The 21522-nt window shown below is 37.5% G+C and overlaps 1 protein-coding gene across 2 annotated transcripts; it reads right to left on the bottom strand.

The window, feature by feature from the left end:
* Nucleotides 1-1606: 1606 nt before the first annotated feature.
* Nucleotides 1607-14482, bottom strand: st6galnac5b (ST6 (alpha-N-acetyl-neuraminyl-2,3-beta-galactosyl-1,3)-N-acetylgalactosaminide alpha-2,6-sialyltransferase 5b). 2 transcript variants are annotated; one of them, XM_079897384.1, is made up of 6 exons: nt 14273-14482; nt 13155-13331; nt 7376-7785; nt 5229-5273; nt 3741-3848; nt 1607-3615 (listed from the first exon to the last, which is right to left on the bottom strand). In XM_079897384.1, the coding sequence occupies exons 1-6, from the start codon at nt 14285-14287 to the stop codon at nt 3408-3410; spliced, it is 963 nt and encodes a 320-aa protein (XP_079753510.1). In that variant the 5' UTR covers nt 14288-14482; the 3' UTR covers nt 1607-3407. The 2 variants fall into 2 exon arrangements, with proteins under 2 accessions (XP_079753510.1, XP_079753511.1); XM_079897385.1 differs by lacking the exon at nt 5229-5273 and having other exon boundaries at nt 1608-3615.
* Nucleotides 14483-21522: the final 7040 nt, after the last annotated feature.

Below are 21522 nucleotides of genomic sequence, written 5' to 3' on the forward strand. Positions count from 1 at the left end.
CATGTGTAAAATGTGTTTCTTAAATAAATGAGTGGGGTGTACATATACAATTATTACAGTCGATAAGATTTATAGCAGTAATTGTTCTACTGTAAGTTACACTGCAACCCTGAATAGGCAATCACTTGGTTACAAAAATGTAATTGAAAGAGTGATCTGTGGAATATACTAACACTAACACAAGATGGCAGTACTGACCATGAGTCATCATCATCATCCATAACTCCATCAAGGTCAGCCATGAACCTTGGAGTTGTGATTGATGATCAATTGAACTTTACAGACCACATTGCTAGAGCTGCCCGGTCGTGCAGATTTGCCTTGTAACATTAGGAGGATCAGGCCCTTCCTATCAGAGTACGCTACACAACACCTTGTCCAAGCTCTTGTTCTATGCAGACTGGACTATTGTAATGGTCTCTGGCAGGTCTACCAGTATGCACTGTCAAACCTCTGCAACTGATCCAAAATGCTGCAGCAAGAATGGTCTTTAACGAGCCGAAGAGAGCACACGTCACTCCTCTCCTTACAAAATTGCACTGGTACTCGCATCAAATTCAAGTCACTGACTTTTGCTTACAGAACAACGGTGGAATGATCAGCCTAACTGAGATTCTGAAGTGTGCATATGGTGGACACTTTACTATCCCATGAGGCCAAGGAAGAGGATTTGTGAATGGAGGTGAAGCGACGTAACTGACGTTGGTAGGTCACCTATGATAATGGCAACATGGCAAATACGTCCAAACTACACATATTCATACTATATATAACATTTTTTAGCATACTTTTTATTCAAAGTAAGTACCTACTCAAGAGAGTATGCAATTTCAGACTCAGCCTTATTGTCTGTTAAGGGAATGAGGTTAAATGACAAACTGGTATCATTCATGGCAATGTTTTAAAGCATTCTGTGACATGCTTAGATGAAGAAATTGTGTGAAACTGTAACAACACAGAAAACTCACCCACCTTCAACACAACCCTCTCCAATCAGAGACAACACAAGGGTAACACACAAGGGTCCAAATGTCACTCACACCATATTTTATTCAGGCCTCCTTCCTGATTTAAGGTCATCCGTAATCACGGTGTTGCCTCGGGTGACTGATTACAGGAGCAGCCAGCAGAGCTGAATCAAAGACCAGCCTCATTTACTGACTCCTGCGTCCTTTAAAGCCCTTCAATTTCCCTAGACTTCCTGAGGGACAGTCGTTGTCGTGCTAGGCACATTCGCCGACCACTGCGAATAAGCAGAACTCATAGAGTGATATCCTATTAGACCAGAGCAGTTCCCATAAGCCTGAGCAAGAACACAGAATGGCACACTATTTAGCATTCCACATTGGGCCCCAACCTCCAGCTGTAGAGGCAAAATGAACAACGTTGCAGGCAGCAAGTCAATACACTCACACAACCTTTATAATGGGAATTGAAGGAAGAGCAGTGTGGAATTGTAAACATTTTTTTTTAAAAGACAGCTCTCTCTCACTGTAAAGGTCATGACTCATGCTGTCATGGTCAGAGCTGGCAGTTTTGGCTCACTGTTGTGGGGAGAACAGTAAAGACCACAGGGGTTAATATGAGGGAATGTTTTAGCATTTGTGCCAGAGTTCAAAGATGATGTAAAATATATCTGTGGGAAACTCCAATATAATTGATTAATGTGACAAAATTCAGCAAAGAACTTTTTTGACACGCATGGTTTTTGAGATTTTATCACAATTAGAAAGTTCTTGATCTTACATTTAAGGATACATTTTAGCACTAGTTACAGGTACCATTTTGCTAACAGAGAAGTAAAGGCCTCCTTGGTTCTTTGAAGCTAAAGTACATAAATGGTTTACAAAAGAATCACAGAACTCAAAATGTCTTCAATACAAAGCCCCTAAACTCTGAACCCTTGGGATCCCTTAATCAAACACAACTACACAAGCTAAAGATCTTCAGGATTACTAGAAAGCTACAGGCAGTTGAGTCAGTTTGATCAGGGTTTGAGCTAATCTCTGTAGGTAAGTGGATCTCGAGGGCCACCCCTGCCATACAGGGATATGATGATGGAAAAAATATGAAATTGGGGGAAATATTATTGAATCTCCTACTTCGAGCTCATTGCATTCAAATTTTTACTTGAGAGGGTGTTCATGTCCAATTTTTTGAACTAGGAAGCTAGGATTTACGCTAATTACGATTGATTTTAACGATCCTCAGAGAAACTTTGCATTTGCTCACAAAATGTTTTCCGAGGGGCGGTTAGGTTTAGGGTAGGACCTTCATACAACAATTCACATTGTATGAATTTATATGAAATCACCACTTCATAGTTATTTTTCCTGTGAGATTGGGTTGGTCATATATTTCAGTAGCTGCACATTCTGTGAAGGATCCGTCGAAAGATTTGTCATTCTTATTCACACCGATAACACCCGAGCTTCCTAGCCAAATACAAGTTATGGCTACCGACATACTTAATTAAATTAGAGAACTTGTATTTTTCATATTTATGACCTAGCATGAATGCACTACCATTCTCAGACTATGTGCGACCCACTTATTTCCTCAGTTTGAAAACTGCTGCAGACTTAAAGTTTCAGTGATGAAGAAAAATCTTTTGAAGTTCCAACGATGTCATAGATGTGTGGAGCCCCTAAAGCTGATCGTACAAAAACATACGATCATTTGAAACGAATCCATATGAATTAGCCACCAAACATAAATAGTCATATAGAATTGCCATGAAACGGTCTGGGAACCTCTGATTTAGAGGAAAGACTAGAACTACTGAGAACATCACAATATTATTGGCATTAATCTACATTTACAGCTTAATTTAAGAGATAAACATCTTTTTTACATGTACTGTACAAAAACTAAATCAGACAAATCCAATGAGGCCCTATGAATTTTTTTTGGGAAAATGCACAAATTGCAAATGGTTCTGTTTCATGACACCAAGAGAAGTACATTTGTAACATGCTTGACACTCTTAAAGCGGCACAAATTAGTGAGGTCATGTATACTTTAAATGAAATTACACCGGGAGAAAAATAATGGCCTAGATATCAAACTAGTAATTGCTGGCAACAGAATGTGTGATATAATTATACAGTAACCCAGTTTTCTGAATTATGAACCAATGTGGATCATAAAGTATAATGATCATAACGTAGGCCTACTGTATGTTCTTGTCACATTTTACAATCTTTGAACATTTTCATTCAGCACATCAGTTTTTGCAATTAAAATGATCAGTCTGTTTATGTCCAAGGATGTTTCAATCCTCTAGAAAGAACAGTATAATTCATAATGTGTTCAAGTTAAAATGTTTAAGTTAACACATTCATTTGTCCTCAAAAGGACACACTGTGTCCAACAGGTTCTGAGTCCTAAAAACAACCCAGAGTTCCTCAGAAGGAGTCTGTGCTGTTCTCTGGTCTCCATTCAGGTTGATAGAAGTGTATGTTGAACATGCGTGCCCAGTTGGCAAAGACACGTTTCTCTGTGATGAAACGATGGTGGCTGCCATGCCGGTCCAGCTCGTGGGAGACATACATGGTGCATTCATCCGGCCCTGCAGGCTCGTAGTAGTGATACGGCACTGAGGGCTTCGGAGACCTGAGAAGACGTGCATATTTGAATCTGTCATAAATCACCAAAATGCAATGAAGTTTGAATTAAATCATGTTAAACCAAAGAGTGATCCAATAGCATCATGGTGAATATCAAACAGAAAGTCTCACTTGCAGAACTCAGAAGGAATCATGCCATAGACGTCGATTCTGTCACAAATCTCCATAGCGATTGCCATGGTGAACCAACCCGTGCTGAGCCATGAATTGGACCTTTTCCTGAATAAAAACAAAAGAGAAAGAGGAAATCTATGTAGCTGTGATTATATATATACAGTGAGGAAAATAAGTATTTGAACACCCTGCTATTTTGCAAGTTCGCCCACTTGGAAATCATGGAGGGGTCTGAAATTGTCATCGTAGGTGCATGTCCACTGTGAGAGACATAATCTAAAAAAAAAATCCAGAAATCACAATATATGATTTTTTAACTATTTATTTGTATGATACAGCTGCAAATAAGTATTTGAACACCTGAGAAAATCAATGTTAATATTTGGTACAGTAGCCTTTGTTTGCAGTTACAGAGGTCAAACGTTTCCTGTAGTTTTTCACCAGGTTTGCACACACTGCAGGAGGGATTTTGGCCCACTCCTCCACACAGATCTTCTCTAGATCAGTCAGGTTTCTGGGCTGTCGCTGAGAAACACGGAGTTTGAGCTCCCTCCAAAGATTCTCTATTGGGTTTAGGTCTGGAGACTGGCTAGGCCACGCCAGAACCTTGATATGCTTCTTACAAAGCCACTCCTTGGTTATCCTGGCTGTGTGCTTCGGGTCATTGTCATGTTGGAAGACCCAGCCTCGACCCATCTTCAATGCTCTAACTGAGGGAAGGAGGTTGTTCCCCAAAATCTCGCAATACATGGCCCCGGTCATCCTCTCCTTAATACAGTGCAGTCGCCCTGTCCCATGTGCAGAAAAACACCCCCAAAGCATGATGCTACCACCCCCATGCTTCACACAGTATGGTGTTCTTGGGATGGTACTCATCATTCTTCTTCCTCCAAACACGTTTAGTGGAATTATGACCAAAAAGTTCTATTTTGGTCTCATCTGACCACATGACTTTCTCCCATGACTCCTCTGGATCATCCAAATGGTCATTGGCAAACTTAAGACGGGCCTTGACATGTGCTGGTTTAAGCAGGGGAACCTTACTGATTGTATGGGGTGGACAGGTGTCTTTATGCAGCTAACGACCTCAAACAGGTGCATCTAATTTAGGATAATAAATGGAGTGGAGGTGGACATTTTAAAGGCAGACTAACAGGTCTTTGAGGGTCAGAATTCTAGCTGATAGACAGGTGTTCAAATACTTATTTGCAGCTGTATCATACAAATAAATAGTTAAAAAATCATATATTGTGATTTCTGGATTTTTTTTTTTAGATTATGTCTCTCACAGTGGACATGCACCTACGATGACAATTTCAGACCCCTCCATGATTTCCAAGTGGGAGAACTTGCAAAATAGCAGGGTGTTCAAATACTTATTTTCCTCACTGTATGTGTGTGTATACATGTATGTGTATGTATATATATATATATATATATATATATACATACATATATTTATTGACATTAACTTTTTTTGCTCACCAGCCACTGTTTTTGACATCATGTGTTTCAGAATCGATATGTGGACTATCAAAAAAATAATTGCACTTAGTTTATTATTTCAGACACATTTTTAAAAAACTACAATTGAAAAATGTATTATATGAAATTCAACCCACCAAAGAAGTGGCGAGTATGAGTGAATGCGTTACACACCAATGCTGAAATCCACACGCATTTCGCGGTTTGTATCAAAGATTGTATTGCGCATAATTTTAATCATTCTCGCAGGTCATTGCTTCACTTAGCATGTAGACACTACACTCTCACAAAATTAACAGTAGCAGTGCATCGTGACTAAAGAGCACCATTTGCATTTGCACATCTTAAACATTCAAGCAATTTTAAACTCTTCACTACTCGCGTGCTCTATGAGAGATGGTTTTGTATAGTCATTGAACATTGTTGACACGCTTCAGTGTCACTATAATTGACACTATAATTGTCATTTCAGTTATTGAGACAGAGACTTTAAAAGCAGAAGGAAGAAGCATTCAAAGCTTTTTTGTGTCAATTTTTTTATTTTATTTAACTCATTGTTTTTTTAATGACAAAAAATAAATAGTTTTTTCAGTTATCACAACTGTTATAACACTGGTTATTCAATAAACAGATTCTAAACTCTGCTCAAAAGAAATTTAAATTCCAAATTGATCCATATCGTGATGTGTATCGTGGCTTTAGTATCGTGATGCGTGTCGGATATCGTGGCTTTAGTATCGTATCGTGGCTTTAGTATCGTGATGCGTGTCGTATCGTGGCTTTAGTATCGTGATACGTATCGTATCGTGGCTTTAGTATCGTGATGTGTGTCGTATCGTGGCTTTAGTATCGTGATACGTATCGTATCGTGGCTTTAGTATCGTGATGCGTGTCGTATCGTGGCTTTAGTATCGTGATACGTATCGTATCGTGGCTTTAGTACCGTGATGCGTGTCGTATCGTAACATTGTAGGTGATACACAGCCTAATCAGATAAAAAAGATAAAATGTCCACAAACAGACAGAAAAAAAGCCAAGAGTTTAAGAACATGTGAGTGTTTTGCCCTGAGCAGTTTGTGTCTGATTGGCTGGCAGCTTTCTCCAGCTGGCACTGATCCTGTACTAACCCTTAATCTGCACTGATGCCAAGCTGTGTGCCCTGTGGGCCAGCGATATCAACCCTCCAGCAGGCTCTGGTGGTCTGCACATTAGTCGACAAACCCTCCCGCAGTGAATTAGTAGTTACACTTCCACCTCTCTCTTTAAAAGATTAATTATTAATGGTCATGTGTATAATCGTTTGAGAATATTACAATATTTTCCTCCTACCCCAGTTTTAATGTTCAGAGTTAAAGGTGCTGTATGTAGTTTTTTGACTGTACTAAAGCATAAAAATACCATAATATATTTGCAGATATTTAGAAAACATGCTAAGTTCACATATTTGTTTCTCTGAAAAACACTTCTACAGCCAGTTATTCTACTTTGAAATGTGCGTTCTGTGTCGGAATGTCTGTTTTTGTTTTGGTCTGTGTGATTCGGCCCACTGCCAATTGACCCAATAGTATTCCGACACCCTGGTTTGCCAGCCATGGAAGCCAGCAAACGGACTGGGTCTGAGATCGCAGATTCTACAAGATTCTAAGCCTCGGCATTCATCTAAAAAGCTCTATGACCAGAGGCATATTAAAACGCAGATACATTAGCTGATCAACTCAGGCTCGTCACTTTCTATCTATCTATTGTAACTAGTCAATAAAAAAAAAAAAAATGTACTTGCTATTTTGATTTAATAAATGCAATAATAATATAGTTGATCCAATATTTTGCAACATTTCATTCATCCATCCATTCATTAATCTTAGTCATTTAAATATTTTTATTTGCTGATTTGGTTTTACAAATACAACAATACCCTAGTTTAATTAATATTTTTGCTGAGATATACTTCCACATATAAATAAGGAATTTTAAAATAAATGATATAGTTTTAACAGTGTTATGCAGCAAGTGGTACAAAATCGAGTGATATAATCAATTTCCTGCTTTGATGGCACTAATAATCCACCGTGCTTCAATTTACATCCCCTGGAAAACAAACAAAATTATGTAAACTAACTAACACAAAGAAAAAAAAAGATCCTCACCTGTCTTTTCCTGTTTCCTTCTTAAAAAGCTCATCAAAATGCAACATCTTCAACCGTGAGATGACATACACCTGTAGTTTAGGCATCGCCTGCTTCATCAGGCGCAGGTTGTTGTAGACGAGGTCTTTACCGTCTCGTCGCATGTAGTTTCCGGGCCCCCAGAAGACAAAGTAGGTGTCCTGGCTGGTGTTGAGCAGCTCAAGGCGGTTTCGTAGTACGCGTTGCATGCTGGAATGTGCGACCACACGCAGGCTCGTCCGCTGGCCCACGTCACTCTGGTAGCCTTTTGTCGGGGCGTCGTTCATACGGATGACGCACTCCTTACGATCAATCTCTGCACCACGATCACTTCCTGTCATGTGACCAGAGCTGGTTACTAAGGCACAACTTCTGCAATGCATCCTAAGAGGCTGAGGATGGAGACAATGATGAGAAGTTTGAGTTGTCATGTACACAATAATAAATTCAAGTTGGTTTCAACATTCACATTTTCTACAAGTTTGATCTAATAACTAAAACATTTCAAGTGGTTAAAGTACTAAAATACTTCCCTTGCATCTTGAAAACACACGAGTTAACTAAAATTGTTTTGCAAATATATATATATTTACTTTAAAAAAAAAATTAGATTTTTTTTTCTTCTTCAATTTTCAAAATTCTAAGTTAAGAAGCAAAAATGTGTTTTTGAGATATAAAGATGTTTTCTGAGTCATTCAAGTCATTTTCTTACTCCATTTCCTAAACAAAAACTCCCGTTTCATAAAAAGGTCAAAATATTTATCATTAATATTAATATTATTTATTTATATTGCATCCTGCATGTTGGATATAGCATACATACTTTTATTTGGAGGACATCATTTGAAATAAATTGAATTGCAAAATTGCTTCACTGCTTATATTTTCAAAAAAATTACAATAAAAGATTTAGCCAAACTACACAGAACAACATTTCCTTTTTTCAAGACTTTCAGACTTATAATGAACTTTTTTCTTTTTACCTCCAGACAGTTAAACTACCAAGATATTTTTAAATCGACTACCCACACTGAATATCAAAATGACTTTAATTTAGAAATTGAAAACATGTACATATATATTATTTTAAAAGCTACTATTATGAAATGCTACAATTATGAAAGCCAAAAAATAGAAATGGATAAACCTATGGTGAGTGAATGATTTACATACATTTAAATGAGATCACTGGCAAATGAATGCATGGAAACACATTGAAAGGGCAGAACAGATCAAAGTGCCTGGTCCACAAAGACTCTCTTTACCTTCATTGTTACCTTTAGCTCCATTATTGAATCCCTCCAGTATAATCAACACTAAACCATTGAACAAACCCACGAGAACAGATCGAGGGAAAGCATTCTGAACCCAACAGACTTGCCTTAGTCTATCTAGAGCCTATACAAACTCTACTTAAGTACAGCATACAACTCAAAACATGTTCAACATGAATCCAGATTCCATTTAATTAACCAAAAATCTGTTATTTTTATCAATATTCCAGTAAATACAAACAGTTTACCTAATTTCCAAACATGTTCCATCTAAATATGATGCACAGCACTTTATATTTATGCAAAATAAGCTTAATTCATTTTATAGTTGAGCTAAAATAAATAATTTAATTAATTTACATGACCTCAAGACAAAAGGGGCGATTTCATTATGTGTAATGTTACAGACCTGTCACTATGTAAGCCGTACGTACGCCCTCAGACAGCCCTTTCCCTATGCGGGTATCTTTGTCTGTTAGCTGTCCAGACTCTATTAGATTTCCTCTGCTGTGATAAACAGGGTCGTTTCCAAGGAGATAATAGCCCAGAGGAGAGAACACAAATCAGGCCCAGTAAATAACCATCCACACTTATTATTCCCTCATTAACATCCTCATTCTTAAGCTCTCTCCAGTGGGACATATGATCATAATTACTCTAACAGCAATCTCCCTCTCTCTTTCTGAGAAACTTTCGGAGGAAAAAGGTTAGATTCAGGCCGATTCAAATTATATAAAATATTTTGGACCATATCGATAAAATAGTTATTAAAGTTATGGCTGATAACTGATGGCCGATATTGAATTTAAATACTACACGTGAATATAGGCAACACAACATTATAATGGGCAGTGTAAAGAATTTATATTACTTCTGAGATTTGCTACAGATTAAGCGTTATTCAAACATTTGTGTATTTGAAGAGTAACTTTAAATGTTAGATCTTGGCAAACGTAATCTAAATGTAAAAATAGGAGAAATTAATCAATTAAATATCCAATATTTTATTTAAGTCCCCCTGCAGTCAATAATTTAATTCCTTAAAACTTATATTTGATAATCAGAATTATGTATTTAAATGTTTTTTCCCTGTGAAAATTCTTGTCTTAAAATAGCTTGAATGTAACTACACTTGCTTCATTTAGTATACGGGGATCCATGAATATGTAAACTAGTCCCCGCCTCCACTCACTCACACCAGCTCTGACTAACTAATCCACTCGGTCAACTGTAGTAAACGCTACACAATGGCAAGTGGAAATATCGGTCATATATGTTTGAACCAAAAACTGATTCAGAAGAAGAGAAAGAGCGAATTATACAGGGTAGTCTACAAGTCGATGTATCAGAATGGTGATACGTTTTATGTATGGCTTTCTACAAAGACGTACAAATAACGGTAATTGATTATAACAGCTAACGGTAACAGCTAATAATGTGTTGCTAACGTTACACAAGCCATGTTCCCGTTTGCCCATCTCAAAGTCAGATGCCTTCTAAAAAACAGCATTGTTAGAAACGCTATGAACCTCATGTTGTTTGAAAATCATGGCATTTAGTTCATCAAAACATTTCCTGTCCCTTCTCAAAGGTGTTCTTGTGCTCACTGTGGAAAAGCCCCGTCCAGCACATTGACGGGATTGGTTACTTGTTTGTGACGGTAGGAAACGGGAAGTTTCAAACTGCGTTTTTAAAGGGGTGGTATAATGCTCTTTTCACAAGATGTAAAATAAGTCTCTGATGTCCCCAGAGTGTGTATGTGAAATTTTAGCTCAAAATACCCCACAGATATTTTTATATAGCATGTTAAAATTGTCACTTTTTAAGGGTGAGCAAAAATGCACCGTTTTTGTGTCTGTCCCTTTAAATGCAAATGAGCTGCTGCTCCCAGCACAGGGGGCGGAGCTACAACAGCTTGTGTCCTGAAAATTTCAAAAACTTTTTTGTTTATGTTTAAATTTATGTAGCTGATGTAGAGTTAACTATCTTCTAGTCATTGATTAGCAAATTCTGTCATGATAATCTATAAATCACATTCCCGGGGGCCGGGTTTATGTAAATTTTAGGGTTAGTGATGTCACTAACCCGGGAGGAATGTGGTGTAGTCTTTACTAGCCGTTTGTTGTAGTCCTTAAAAAGCAATTTCTTTAAAAGCAAATATCTCCCTTTGCTTTGAACTTTGAGCATCGTAACTTTGCAGATGTTGTTTATGATCAAACAGCAACATTACACACTAACTAAAGTTAGAAAAGTGAAATCATAATCAACCACCCCTTTAAGACTGTCTTTGGTACACTGCAGTTTTAAGAAGAATCTGCAATGGTTTGTCTTAAAGCATATTAAAAAACCCACATAGACATATAAACAACATTAAAAACTTGATTTTCAACACAGGGAGTCTTTAAATCATCATATCTTATATTTAAAGCTGACTTCAGTCATTCACTAAAATGCCAAAAGTAGGTTGACATTGGATCATAGCCATCACACTATTATAAATGAGCTTTTCTCATCAGACAGATCCTCTGCATGTTTTCCGGCTACTCTTCAGGGTGAAATGAAATTGGAAAAACCATTTCCTTCCACTGATAGTTTGAAAACGCTTGGCGATAAAGGCTTGTTGGCCATGTTCATTTAGCTATCTTCTACACTGGCTATTCATTCACACTAACACGAGCAAATCTTCCGCTTCTGACTGTTACAAAATTACTTCCACACAGTATTCATTAAAATCTGTCTCTAAATCCTGGAGCTCTTATTAGCACGGATGAGAGTGCTCTTTCGACTAATGAGAACCGGTAGACTTGAGAGCTGTGTCTGTCAGTGAGAAGTATGATAGAGATGCTTTGATGAGCACAGGTCAGGGTCAAATCCAAATATGACAAAGATGTCAAAAAAAAAAAAAAAAAAAATTCACTAACAAGAACAACAGTTATCTTAGATGTTTTATATTAGGATGCTTTATATTTCATCACACCCATATTAAAGGGATAGTTGAACCAAAAATGTACGTTCTATCATAATTTACTCACCCTCATGTCTTTCTAAACCATTTTCTTTGTGGGTTATTTATGAATGTCCAAGCTGCTCTTTTACAGACAATGAAAGTGAATGGTGACTATGACTGTCAAGCAAGTATACTATGTTCCTTAAACTATTTACTTCTGTTCCTGACACGAAGCTATTGTATGGCTTCAGAAGCCTTGGAATATAGAGCATACGGACGCTTTTTGGTGCTTCTTTGTTCTTTTTGGAGCATCGGTCCCGATCCACTTTCAATTTATAGAGAAAAGCTGTGTGAACATTCATCACAAATGTCCTTTTATCTTCCACATAAGAAATAAAGTCACATGGGGGGTGAGTAAATGATGCAGAGCTGAACTAGCCCTTTAATGACCAAAAGATGTCATCCTATATACTTACACGAGTAATAAGTGTGTAATAATCTCTTATTACACACACCGTATACATAAAACTATATGTGCATTTAAACACCCAGAGAGTAAATAGCAATAACAGTTAGGACAGTGTTAAATCAAATCCTCAGTGACAAAATAGAGATGAGGGAGTGAAAGAAAAGAGAGAGAGAGAGAGAGAGAGAGAGAGAGAGAGAGAGAGAGAGAGAGAGAGAGAGAGAGAGAGAGAGAGAGAGAGAGAGAGAGAGAGAGAGAGAGAGAGAGAGAGAGAGGCAGATTTACATCCTTGATAGTTCTGGTGATTACAATGCTTTAAGATGAGGCCAAAGCTTGACAAACTATTGCTTGCAGCTTTCCACATTATCTGATCGGGGTGAAGGTAGAAATTATAGGATCACTGGATAGTGTAATTTAAAAGGCTTTAAAAGTCTGCATCTGATTTATCATGAAAAACTGCAGAGGCAGAAGACCGAAAAATGACGGAAAGAAAGAAAAATGGTCAAGTCTTCTGAATATTATTGTGCACTGCATATCATAAATGCCAGTGCCAATATAATAATGCTTATCTGTATGAGGATATTATTTGACGACAAAGGAAAAATGCAACTGCATCAAAACAAAAATGTAAGGATACTGCACAGTGCCGTTATTCTTCACGTTTAAGTTATCATCCAAATGTCTTGACGTTTTCAAAGACGATTTAATGTGTTTATACATTAGTGAGCAAAATTTTAATTTTAGGGACAATAAAGTTTTTTTGCAAAGGTAAAGAATAGGAGACCACAGCCTGGTCAAAGAGTTAGATTATAGATTTAAAGAAAAAGAAAAAATAAATCCAGATGTTAACATTTACACACAAAAAAAATGACATTTTGGAGCTCTTCTCCAAAATTGAGGATATAAAGAACAGACTGAGGTGACTCTATAGTCATCAAATTCAACATTCAAAGGAAAAAACAAACTGTTAAATCCCCAGGAAAAAGGAATATCTAGAAACTTTTCGTTTTAAAGTGCCATGTTAATCATTTTAGTGCATGATAGCATTTTACAGACCTAAAGTAAGTAAGTCACCTTATGATCAATGATGCTCCTGTAACCTTCTAAGTAGGATGTTTGCTGACTGAGAACGTTCATCTGATGTCCATCTGATTGAATCTGATCTTCAGGTGTGTCGGTAGAACTGCTGTTGTACAGGAATAACAAGCTTGTAAGCACGGTCACAAAGCCAATCAATATGATCCCTTGACGCTGAAACAAGAGGAAAAAGAACAACATTTTTTCAAGGATGAAAAGGATGCTCAAGGATGCTCAGATTATCCTCCATCTATGGTTATGCTGACATATGCATGCATCAGTAAATAAAAAGGATAATTTTGAGGCATGAATGAAATGTTGGGTGAATATGCGAATTATATATCAAATAAAAACTCTCAGTACATTCAGTGCCAAGAAGACAACTGAAATGACTAGCCATTAGTTGTAAATTCAAACATGTCAGGTAATGGTGGGTTTTGTTTAAGGCTCAGAACAAGCTACACTGCATGATTAAATGATAAACAACTGCCAAAAAAATTATCAAAAAAAAAACAAAACAAAAAAACATCTGTTACATATAGCTTTACAATGGAATGAGTTCAATGGACTGAATGAACAGCTAGTGTGTTTCAAAAAATTGCATAAATAATAAAGCATAGATAATACAGATAATATTTAGGGTTACATTTTATCTTAAAGAACAATTTAATTGCGATATTACAGTGTAAATTTATTGCAATTTTGCCATTTGAAAAATATGAAAGTAGGCTAATGTAATTAACCAAAATCATATATATAAAAAATTTTTTTTTTTAAACTACCTCTAAGTTTTTTACATTTAAATTACGATGCATTTATATACATATCAATTTCATCATACAAACGTGCTAACCAAACATTTATTTGTTTAATCAAAAATTAACCATGTGGGCAGTAGTAATGATTATCTTACAATAATTTACAATGGCAGACATAGTTTCCACCAAAATAGTATCAGGCTAAGTCTTGCCAATGACACAACTGATATAAAAAAATAAACAAGACAACTATAACTGTGATAAATACGCCGCTGTGACGGAAACTATATACCATGGTAAATGTTTGTAAGGGCAGCTAAAGTTACTCTAAATAATGTCAGAGAGAGTTTGCGCTACCGTCCGCGTCTTCATATTGTGAAGTGTATAATTCGGTCCGTTTAGTCCAGGCGTGTTATTCAGCCTCACCGACAGCAGCTTTACAAACCCACAGTTCTGCTCGCTCACACATCTTTCTCTTCACACTGAAGCTCCAGCCTCCACTGAACTCAGATCTAAAGTCGTCAGTCCACACACACACACACACGCACCCTGTGCGCACGCGTGGTCTTAAAGAACGCCGAGTCACAATCCCTTGCAAAACATTAACAGTTATTGACGGACAAAAATTATTAACTATTGAAAAATATTTAAAATGATTCAAAATTGCTTAAAATAATTTAAAAGCATTTAGGAACATTGGTTTGTTAGTGTAAAAAAAAAACAAAAAAAAAACCGCCAGGAACTAATCACAACTCCCCCACTTTAGGCAAGGCTACAATATATTGCCTATTGCTATTATCTCATTGATAGTATATTGGATTTTCATCTCATTGATATACACTACTATATTGGTTTTTCACTGTAGCCCACTTCCATGTTTTTAAAAAACATTTATATTGTAAAATGTTTAGGTAATGTAACAGTAAAAAGTCACAGTGCAAACCATATCAAATTAGGATCTTATTAAACTCTTGTTATCATTGTACATTTGTAATGGGGTTGATGTACAAGTACTGTGCAAAAGTCTAGGCATGTTAATGACTTTGGTGGACTTCAAAAGAAAAAAGTACTGTTTGTAAGGAATGATTTCTGTGATGATATTACTGTAATTCAGTTCTCCATTATGTCCTATTAATGGGATGGTTTGATATATGATACATTAATGATCATCAGTACGCAGCAGATGATATTTAATCATGTAATATGTAGTCATTTGATATTTCTGTCTGGGTCTGGCTGACACATCATGAATGATTTTTAGTGTGACTCATAAATCATAAAGCACATACAGCATTGAGTTCAGATATGTATCATTTTTGTTAACAAAATAAAATAAAATACCATCTTACTCTTTGAAACTTTGGACAGGACACTGAATGCTATTCGATAGAGTATGTTATGGTCATATCAAAAAGTGACACTGAAACCTTCGGTATGAACATCAATAGGAGCTTTCAAGAAACACCATATACTGTAGGCAGGCACTTTCATAAACTGATACAGCAGACGGTAAACCAGCATGTATGGTTTTTGATGCATTTGCTTTTAAACTCGGCCTCAGCGATTTATTACAGTGCATTAATTGATGAGAAATTCAGGGTTGCAATACATCAAACTCAAATTCAGTTCCCTTAGGTCATGTGAGATGTCACTTAAGAAACCATCATAATCCATCTTTTTTTATTATTAGGGGCGCAGTGACTGACATATTAAATAATGCTTATGATTTCTAAAATTCTCCCATGCCAAATGACAAATCAGAATCATCATTTTGGTGATCTAACAGTCAGCTCTCAGTCTATCACATGCATTGTCACTATATGGATCTTCATGATGTCATGGGTCACCAACACCATTAACTTCATGGTTTATGCATGAGAGGCAGCGCAGGTGTCTTATAATGAGAGTAATGTGAACAGTTTCAGCATATAGAAAACTGCCTATCCCAAACCACCGGTGAATGGCCTGGATGTAAAAGATACCATCTTCTCTTCTAAAAATGGCATGCAATGTGGCAGAGACTCTCACGGGAGCAGAGATTTGCTGGAAGCTGCGTGTAATTTCGTCCGGAACTAGGCGGAAATAGAAATACATCTTTTTTTGTATTTCATATATACATTTTTCAAATCTGACATCCTTTCTCAATCCTTCACTTTTCAGATTTATAACTGCTCTCAACCTTTTGATTATGTGAAAATGAGACATTTTGATTTATGATCTGTCTTGCTGTGTGCTTCAGTTTTGCAAAGAATTGAATTCCACATCTATGTTGCACGACATATACCTACTGAAGAAAATTGCCTATAGTTATGCTGCAGAATGTTAGTTTACAATTTCCATGCTTTCTCATCAATATTAATGTATAAATCAATGCTTTAATAAAAATTGGGTATTCATTCTGAGCAAACATTTGTGTGATTTTTAGAGTTGAATTAATTTACTTAATTTTAGGTAAATATCTTGAATGAAGTTGGCATGACTTAAAATCTGCCATCATTGTAACAATTACCTTTATAGATTATGTATTTCTTGAGTTGTCTTACGAGTTACGTATAATATTTTCCTTTATATTATTACTAATTTCGTGTTTTCTAATTGTTGAAGTAACAGAAAGTTCAAATACATGTATTAATCCAACTCAATCAACTGATTGGTTATTCTTCAGCATTATTTTCTTGATCCAAGAATCATTTCACAATGAATGCTCTGGCTTGTATGTGGTTGTTTGTATGTGAAAACAAATTAATCAAAAGAAGTCAATGATCTTCTAGAGCACCTAGGATGAAATTTGCTAATTTTCTTCATTGAGCGTGGGTGAAAATTAGAAAAGGGCAAAGGCATCTGATGGGGATTGATTCAGTGTTTGTTGTCATTGGAGACAAATGAGAATTAGATTTTGCTTGCCTTTCCGTCTGTCTCATTAGTATATTTGATTAAATCACTCCTTGAGGCTGAGGCTGTGGTGACAGGAAGATAGTTGGAGATGTGTTTGGCATAAAATTAAATCTTATCAGAATTAAATAGTCTTACCTCTCTGATGAGGTCACAAACAGCTGCTCTTCCAGTGAATGGACAAATACATTTTCAGAATCATCACATAAAGTTGGTATTACTGCCTTGAAAAAGCAGCAATCAGATGTTGTGCCTCTTTGCCTATCTCTCTACATACACGCGTAGAGCTCTAGATTTGATACACAGACACCATATTAGGAAAAAGGGCTGATGCTGACCGATTTATTACACATCCAGAAGAATACATTTGAGTCGTTATAGGCTCTGGTATATTATGGAGCATAATAGGAATAAAGTTGTGACAAAAAAATTATCAGGGAGGAAAAATCTGAGGGGGCACGTGCACCCTCACTTTGAATGGGCATGACGCCACTGATTTAAAGGACATTTACTGAAGTCTGTCTATTATTGCTGTGCAGCAAGTTAGTTAGGGGAACAAGTTAGGTCCAGGGGACGTCGATTGTAGACGAGACCCAGATAGACTAAACGTCGACTGTAGACAGGGACATCGATTGTAGACGAGACCAAGATAGACTAAACGTTGACTGTAGACATTAGGGGACGTCGATTGTAGAAGAGACCCAGATAGACTAAACGTCGACTGTAGACGTTAGGGGACGTCGATTGTAGACGAGACCTAGATAGACTAAACGTCGACTGTAGACGTTAGGGGACGTCGATTGTAGACGAGACCTAGATAGACTAAACGTCGACTGTAGACGTTAGGGGACGTCGATTGTAGACGAGACCTAGATAGACTAAACGTCGACTGTAGACGTTAGGGGACGTCGATTGTAGACGAGACCTAGATAGACTAAACGTCGACTGTAGACGTTAGGGGACGTCGATTGTAGACGAGACCTAGATAGACTAAACGTTGACTGTAGACGTTAGGGGACCTCGATTGTAGACGAGACCCAGGTAGTTAGGTTTAGGAAAAATCTACCAGCACTTTATTAAACAGTGACATGATGTGAAGGACAAGTATGGTAATCCATACTCAGAATTTGTCCTCAATTAACCCATCCAAATTAGTCCAAGTTACACACTGCAAACCGTGGACAGACACACACCAAACGTTTTTTTGCTGCAGTGCCCGGGGAGCCCGCAACCTACCGTTACCAGTCTGGCTCTCTAACCATTAGGCCACAACTGCCCCTCTAACCATTAGGCCACAACTGCCCCAAGCAAACAAGTAGGGGATTTTTTTTTTTTTTTTTTTTTTACAAAATAAGAGTCTCAAAACCAAAAGGGAACAGATGGCCCCTGACACCGGTCAAAAGGTATTATAAGTAATTGGTTTTAAAAATATTTTTGAAAGAAGTCTCTTATGTTCGCCATAGCTGCATTTATTTGATGAAAAATACATTAAAAACAGTAATATTGTGAAATATTATTACAATTTAAAATAACAACTTTTTTTTTTGTATTTTAATACATTTTAAAATATAATTTATTCCTGTGATGGTCAAGCTGAATTTCTATCAGCCATTACTAAAGTCTTCAGTGTCACATGATGAAGCTTATGACTGGTAATGTATATATTTTATACTTTTTTACTGTCGTTTTTAATAATTAGTAAAAAATAAGAAATTGGTCTATATAGCATAGGCTATACATCAGATCAATTCAAGTTTCAGAGGACCAAATTTCCCGTTATTTTCTGAATGTCAATTTTCACATAAAATATTTACAGCATTTCAAAAAGTTGTAGATAAGTCATAGCTTTTGATTCTGAATTTGCAACCTTTCATTGACTCGATAAGAGCTGCACGATTCAGTAAAAGATCTCGATTCAAGCACCCACGCAATCTTATTCCTAAATGACAACGATTCGGCTCTGTAAACCTCTGTAAAGCCGCCGAACAAGGTGTAGCTCTCTCCACAACAACACAGGTGACAGGTCGTATCCTTAAAACGGGCATTTTAATTCTTTGGCTCGTCTTGTTTACGCCGTGCAGAACTGCATTCATAAATGAACATAGTACCCTATAAACACATCAGCATATTATACAATACAGTTGTAGCAAGGTAAGCAGGAGAAGGGGAGGGGTGATTGGGAAGCAACTACCAATCCCATTACAGATTGCTGATAGGGTGGCCAAATTTAAAGGACAGGCAATATGGAAAGGCAGCCGGGGTCCTTGTAGCACCAGTTAGCCGTTTGGCTAGGAGCCGTGTGGGACTGGGTGTCCTGTGGTGTATTTCTTTCTCTCAATTGAAGGTAAACCTGTATTTTTTTGGGTGTACCATTACAAGGGATGTTTTTATTTTACTGATGCAGTCACCAGCACCAGTATAGATTTAATTGTTTTTATTGGAGGGTATTTGAATCCATTAATGCATTATGTGGGTATAAGTTTGTAATGATGGTAATATGGTGATTGTATTACATTTTAGAACTGTTTGCCTGGTGGAATAAATTCAGGACCATCATGTATTTGTCTGGCTGTGCACCTTAAAGGGTGTTGGATGTTGATTGCTAGTCGCTGTTCTCGTATATTGTTTTTTTGTGTCTTATGTTTGTTTGGTTTTATGTGACCGTTGTGAAATTGACTGCTCCCTGATTTACTTGTGGTAATTAATTTCCTAGCCAGCTTTATGTGTGGTTGTTCTTTGTTTTTTTTGTTTAATGTATTGGTTGATTTGTGGCTGGCTAGTGGAATTGTTTGTTTATCTTTTTTTTCTTTTTTTTCTTTAAATTATGTATTTAATGTAAGCTGCTCTTTATCCTGGATCAAGCAGCAGGGGGTATTTTCCCATTGGGATCGGTGGAGAACTGGGAGTACAATTTAATAGAGCCCTTATAGGTCTTGTGGGTTGGTTTGTGTGTTTACTAATTGTGAACGTGTATCACATACTCCTGTTTGTAGTGAAGGGCTTATGGGGGTTTGCTGTGGTTTTCACAGAATGCAGTGAAGTGTCCCCTGTATAGGTAGCTCAGGTTTCTTTGTATTCCTAGTTGGACAAATCAAGAAACTGTTCCCCCTGTCAGCTGAATCAGTCTATGTCCTGAATAATTTTATGGTATTGTTTAATAAAGAATTTTGTATTTTTCTACCACTTATTGTCTTTGGTGATAAATCTGTTTTTTTTCTCTGTTTTATTTGGCCCTCGTGGGTGTTACATTTTGGCGTAGTCGGCAGGGTCGAGCTCATTTGGTTGTCTATTGTGTTTTGGGAGCAGTCTAGGTTTGTGTTTTTTTGTTTGTTTTGTTTTTCTAAGGAAGAGAACAGCGGCTAGCAGGACCAGTGCCTCTTTGCATCTCTCCGGGGCCTTCTTCTGTTAAGCCTTCAAAATGGAGGACGAACTACGACGACTTCGGGCTCAAGTGGAGCAGCTTCAGTTGGAGAATCAGAGACTGTCAGTGCCCAGGCCAAGTGGGGATGTTGGGGAGGGGCAGGCTAGTGGGAGTGATCCGGTATTTTCTCGTAGAGAGCAAGCCGTTTACCTCCCTAGAGAACGCAAATGTCCAAAATTCTCTGGATCCTTGGTTGTTGGGGCACTGTCGGTGGAGGAATGGATAGAAGAGGCACAGAGTTGCATTAGGTTAAGGTATATGTCCGAATTGGATAAGGCTCTATTCCTTTTGGACCACCTAGAAGGGGAGGCTCGAAATGAGATCAAATATCGGCCTCAGAGGGTGAGGGAGAATTCTGTACAAATTTTTGATGTCTTGAAAGAAGTGTACGGATGCTCAAAATCTTATGTCTATTGGCAACAAAAGTTTTTTGATCGAAAACAGAGGGATGGGGAGTCATTATATGAATTTTCACATGCCTTATTGGCTCTAATGGAGAGGGTGGAGCAATGTAAGCCGGGTGCAATACCAAACACAGAGATCGTTATAAGAGATCAATTTTGTGAAAATGTTCGTGACCCTATGCTTCGTAGGGAGCTAAAAAGGCTGGTACGAGGTAGGGAGACTATGTCACTTCTGGAAGTACGGCGGGAGGCTATTCAGTGGGTGGAAGAGGGACAACCCAGTAGGGAAAAACAAGTACGCCCTTCCCCTCATACTTGTGAGGTTCAGGTTACACCTAATTGTGAGGTTCTTTGTGTCCAGCCATCTTCAGAGCTGACTGAACTTAAGAATATGGTTCTTAAACAACAAGCACAATTGGATTTATTGGTAAAACAATTAGCCCCTGCTACTGGTAAACCTCCAGTTAAGAATAGTCGTTTTAAACGTGCATCTGATGGCCGGCCAATTTGCATTAGATGCAACTTGCCTGGACATATAGCCAGGTACTGTGAAACTGTCCTGGGTACTCAGACTATTGGGGGCGTATCCATTGGGGAACCAACTAGGCAGCCGGAAAACTAGTGACCCCCAGCGTGCAGAGCCACATGCTGGGAGGAACTGTAGATGGCTCCAGTGTGGATTCTTTCGTTTATGATCGGTTAGTGGGACCATGTCCAATGTTGAGTGTGAAGATGAGTAATGTTGCTGTTCCATGTTTGGTAGACACCGGTTCCATGGTGACTACTGTGACTGAGAGTTTTTTCAATAAATGTTTTTCTCATTTAAAGAAACAGGATTGTGAGTGGCTTGGTTTAAAAGCTGCTAATGGACTTGATATACCTTATGTAGG

The sequence above is a fragment of the Squalius cephalus genome, assembly GCF_949319135.1.
Source record: "Squalius cephalus genome assembly, chromosome: 16".
NCBI classification, from domain to species: domain Eukaryota; kingdom Metazoa; phylum Chordata; class Actinopteri; order Cypriniformes; family Leuciscidae; genus Squalius; species Squalius cephalus.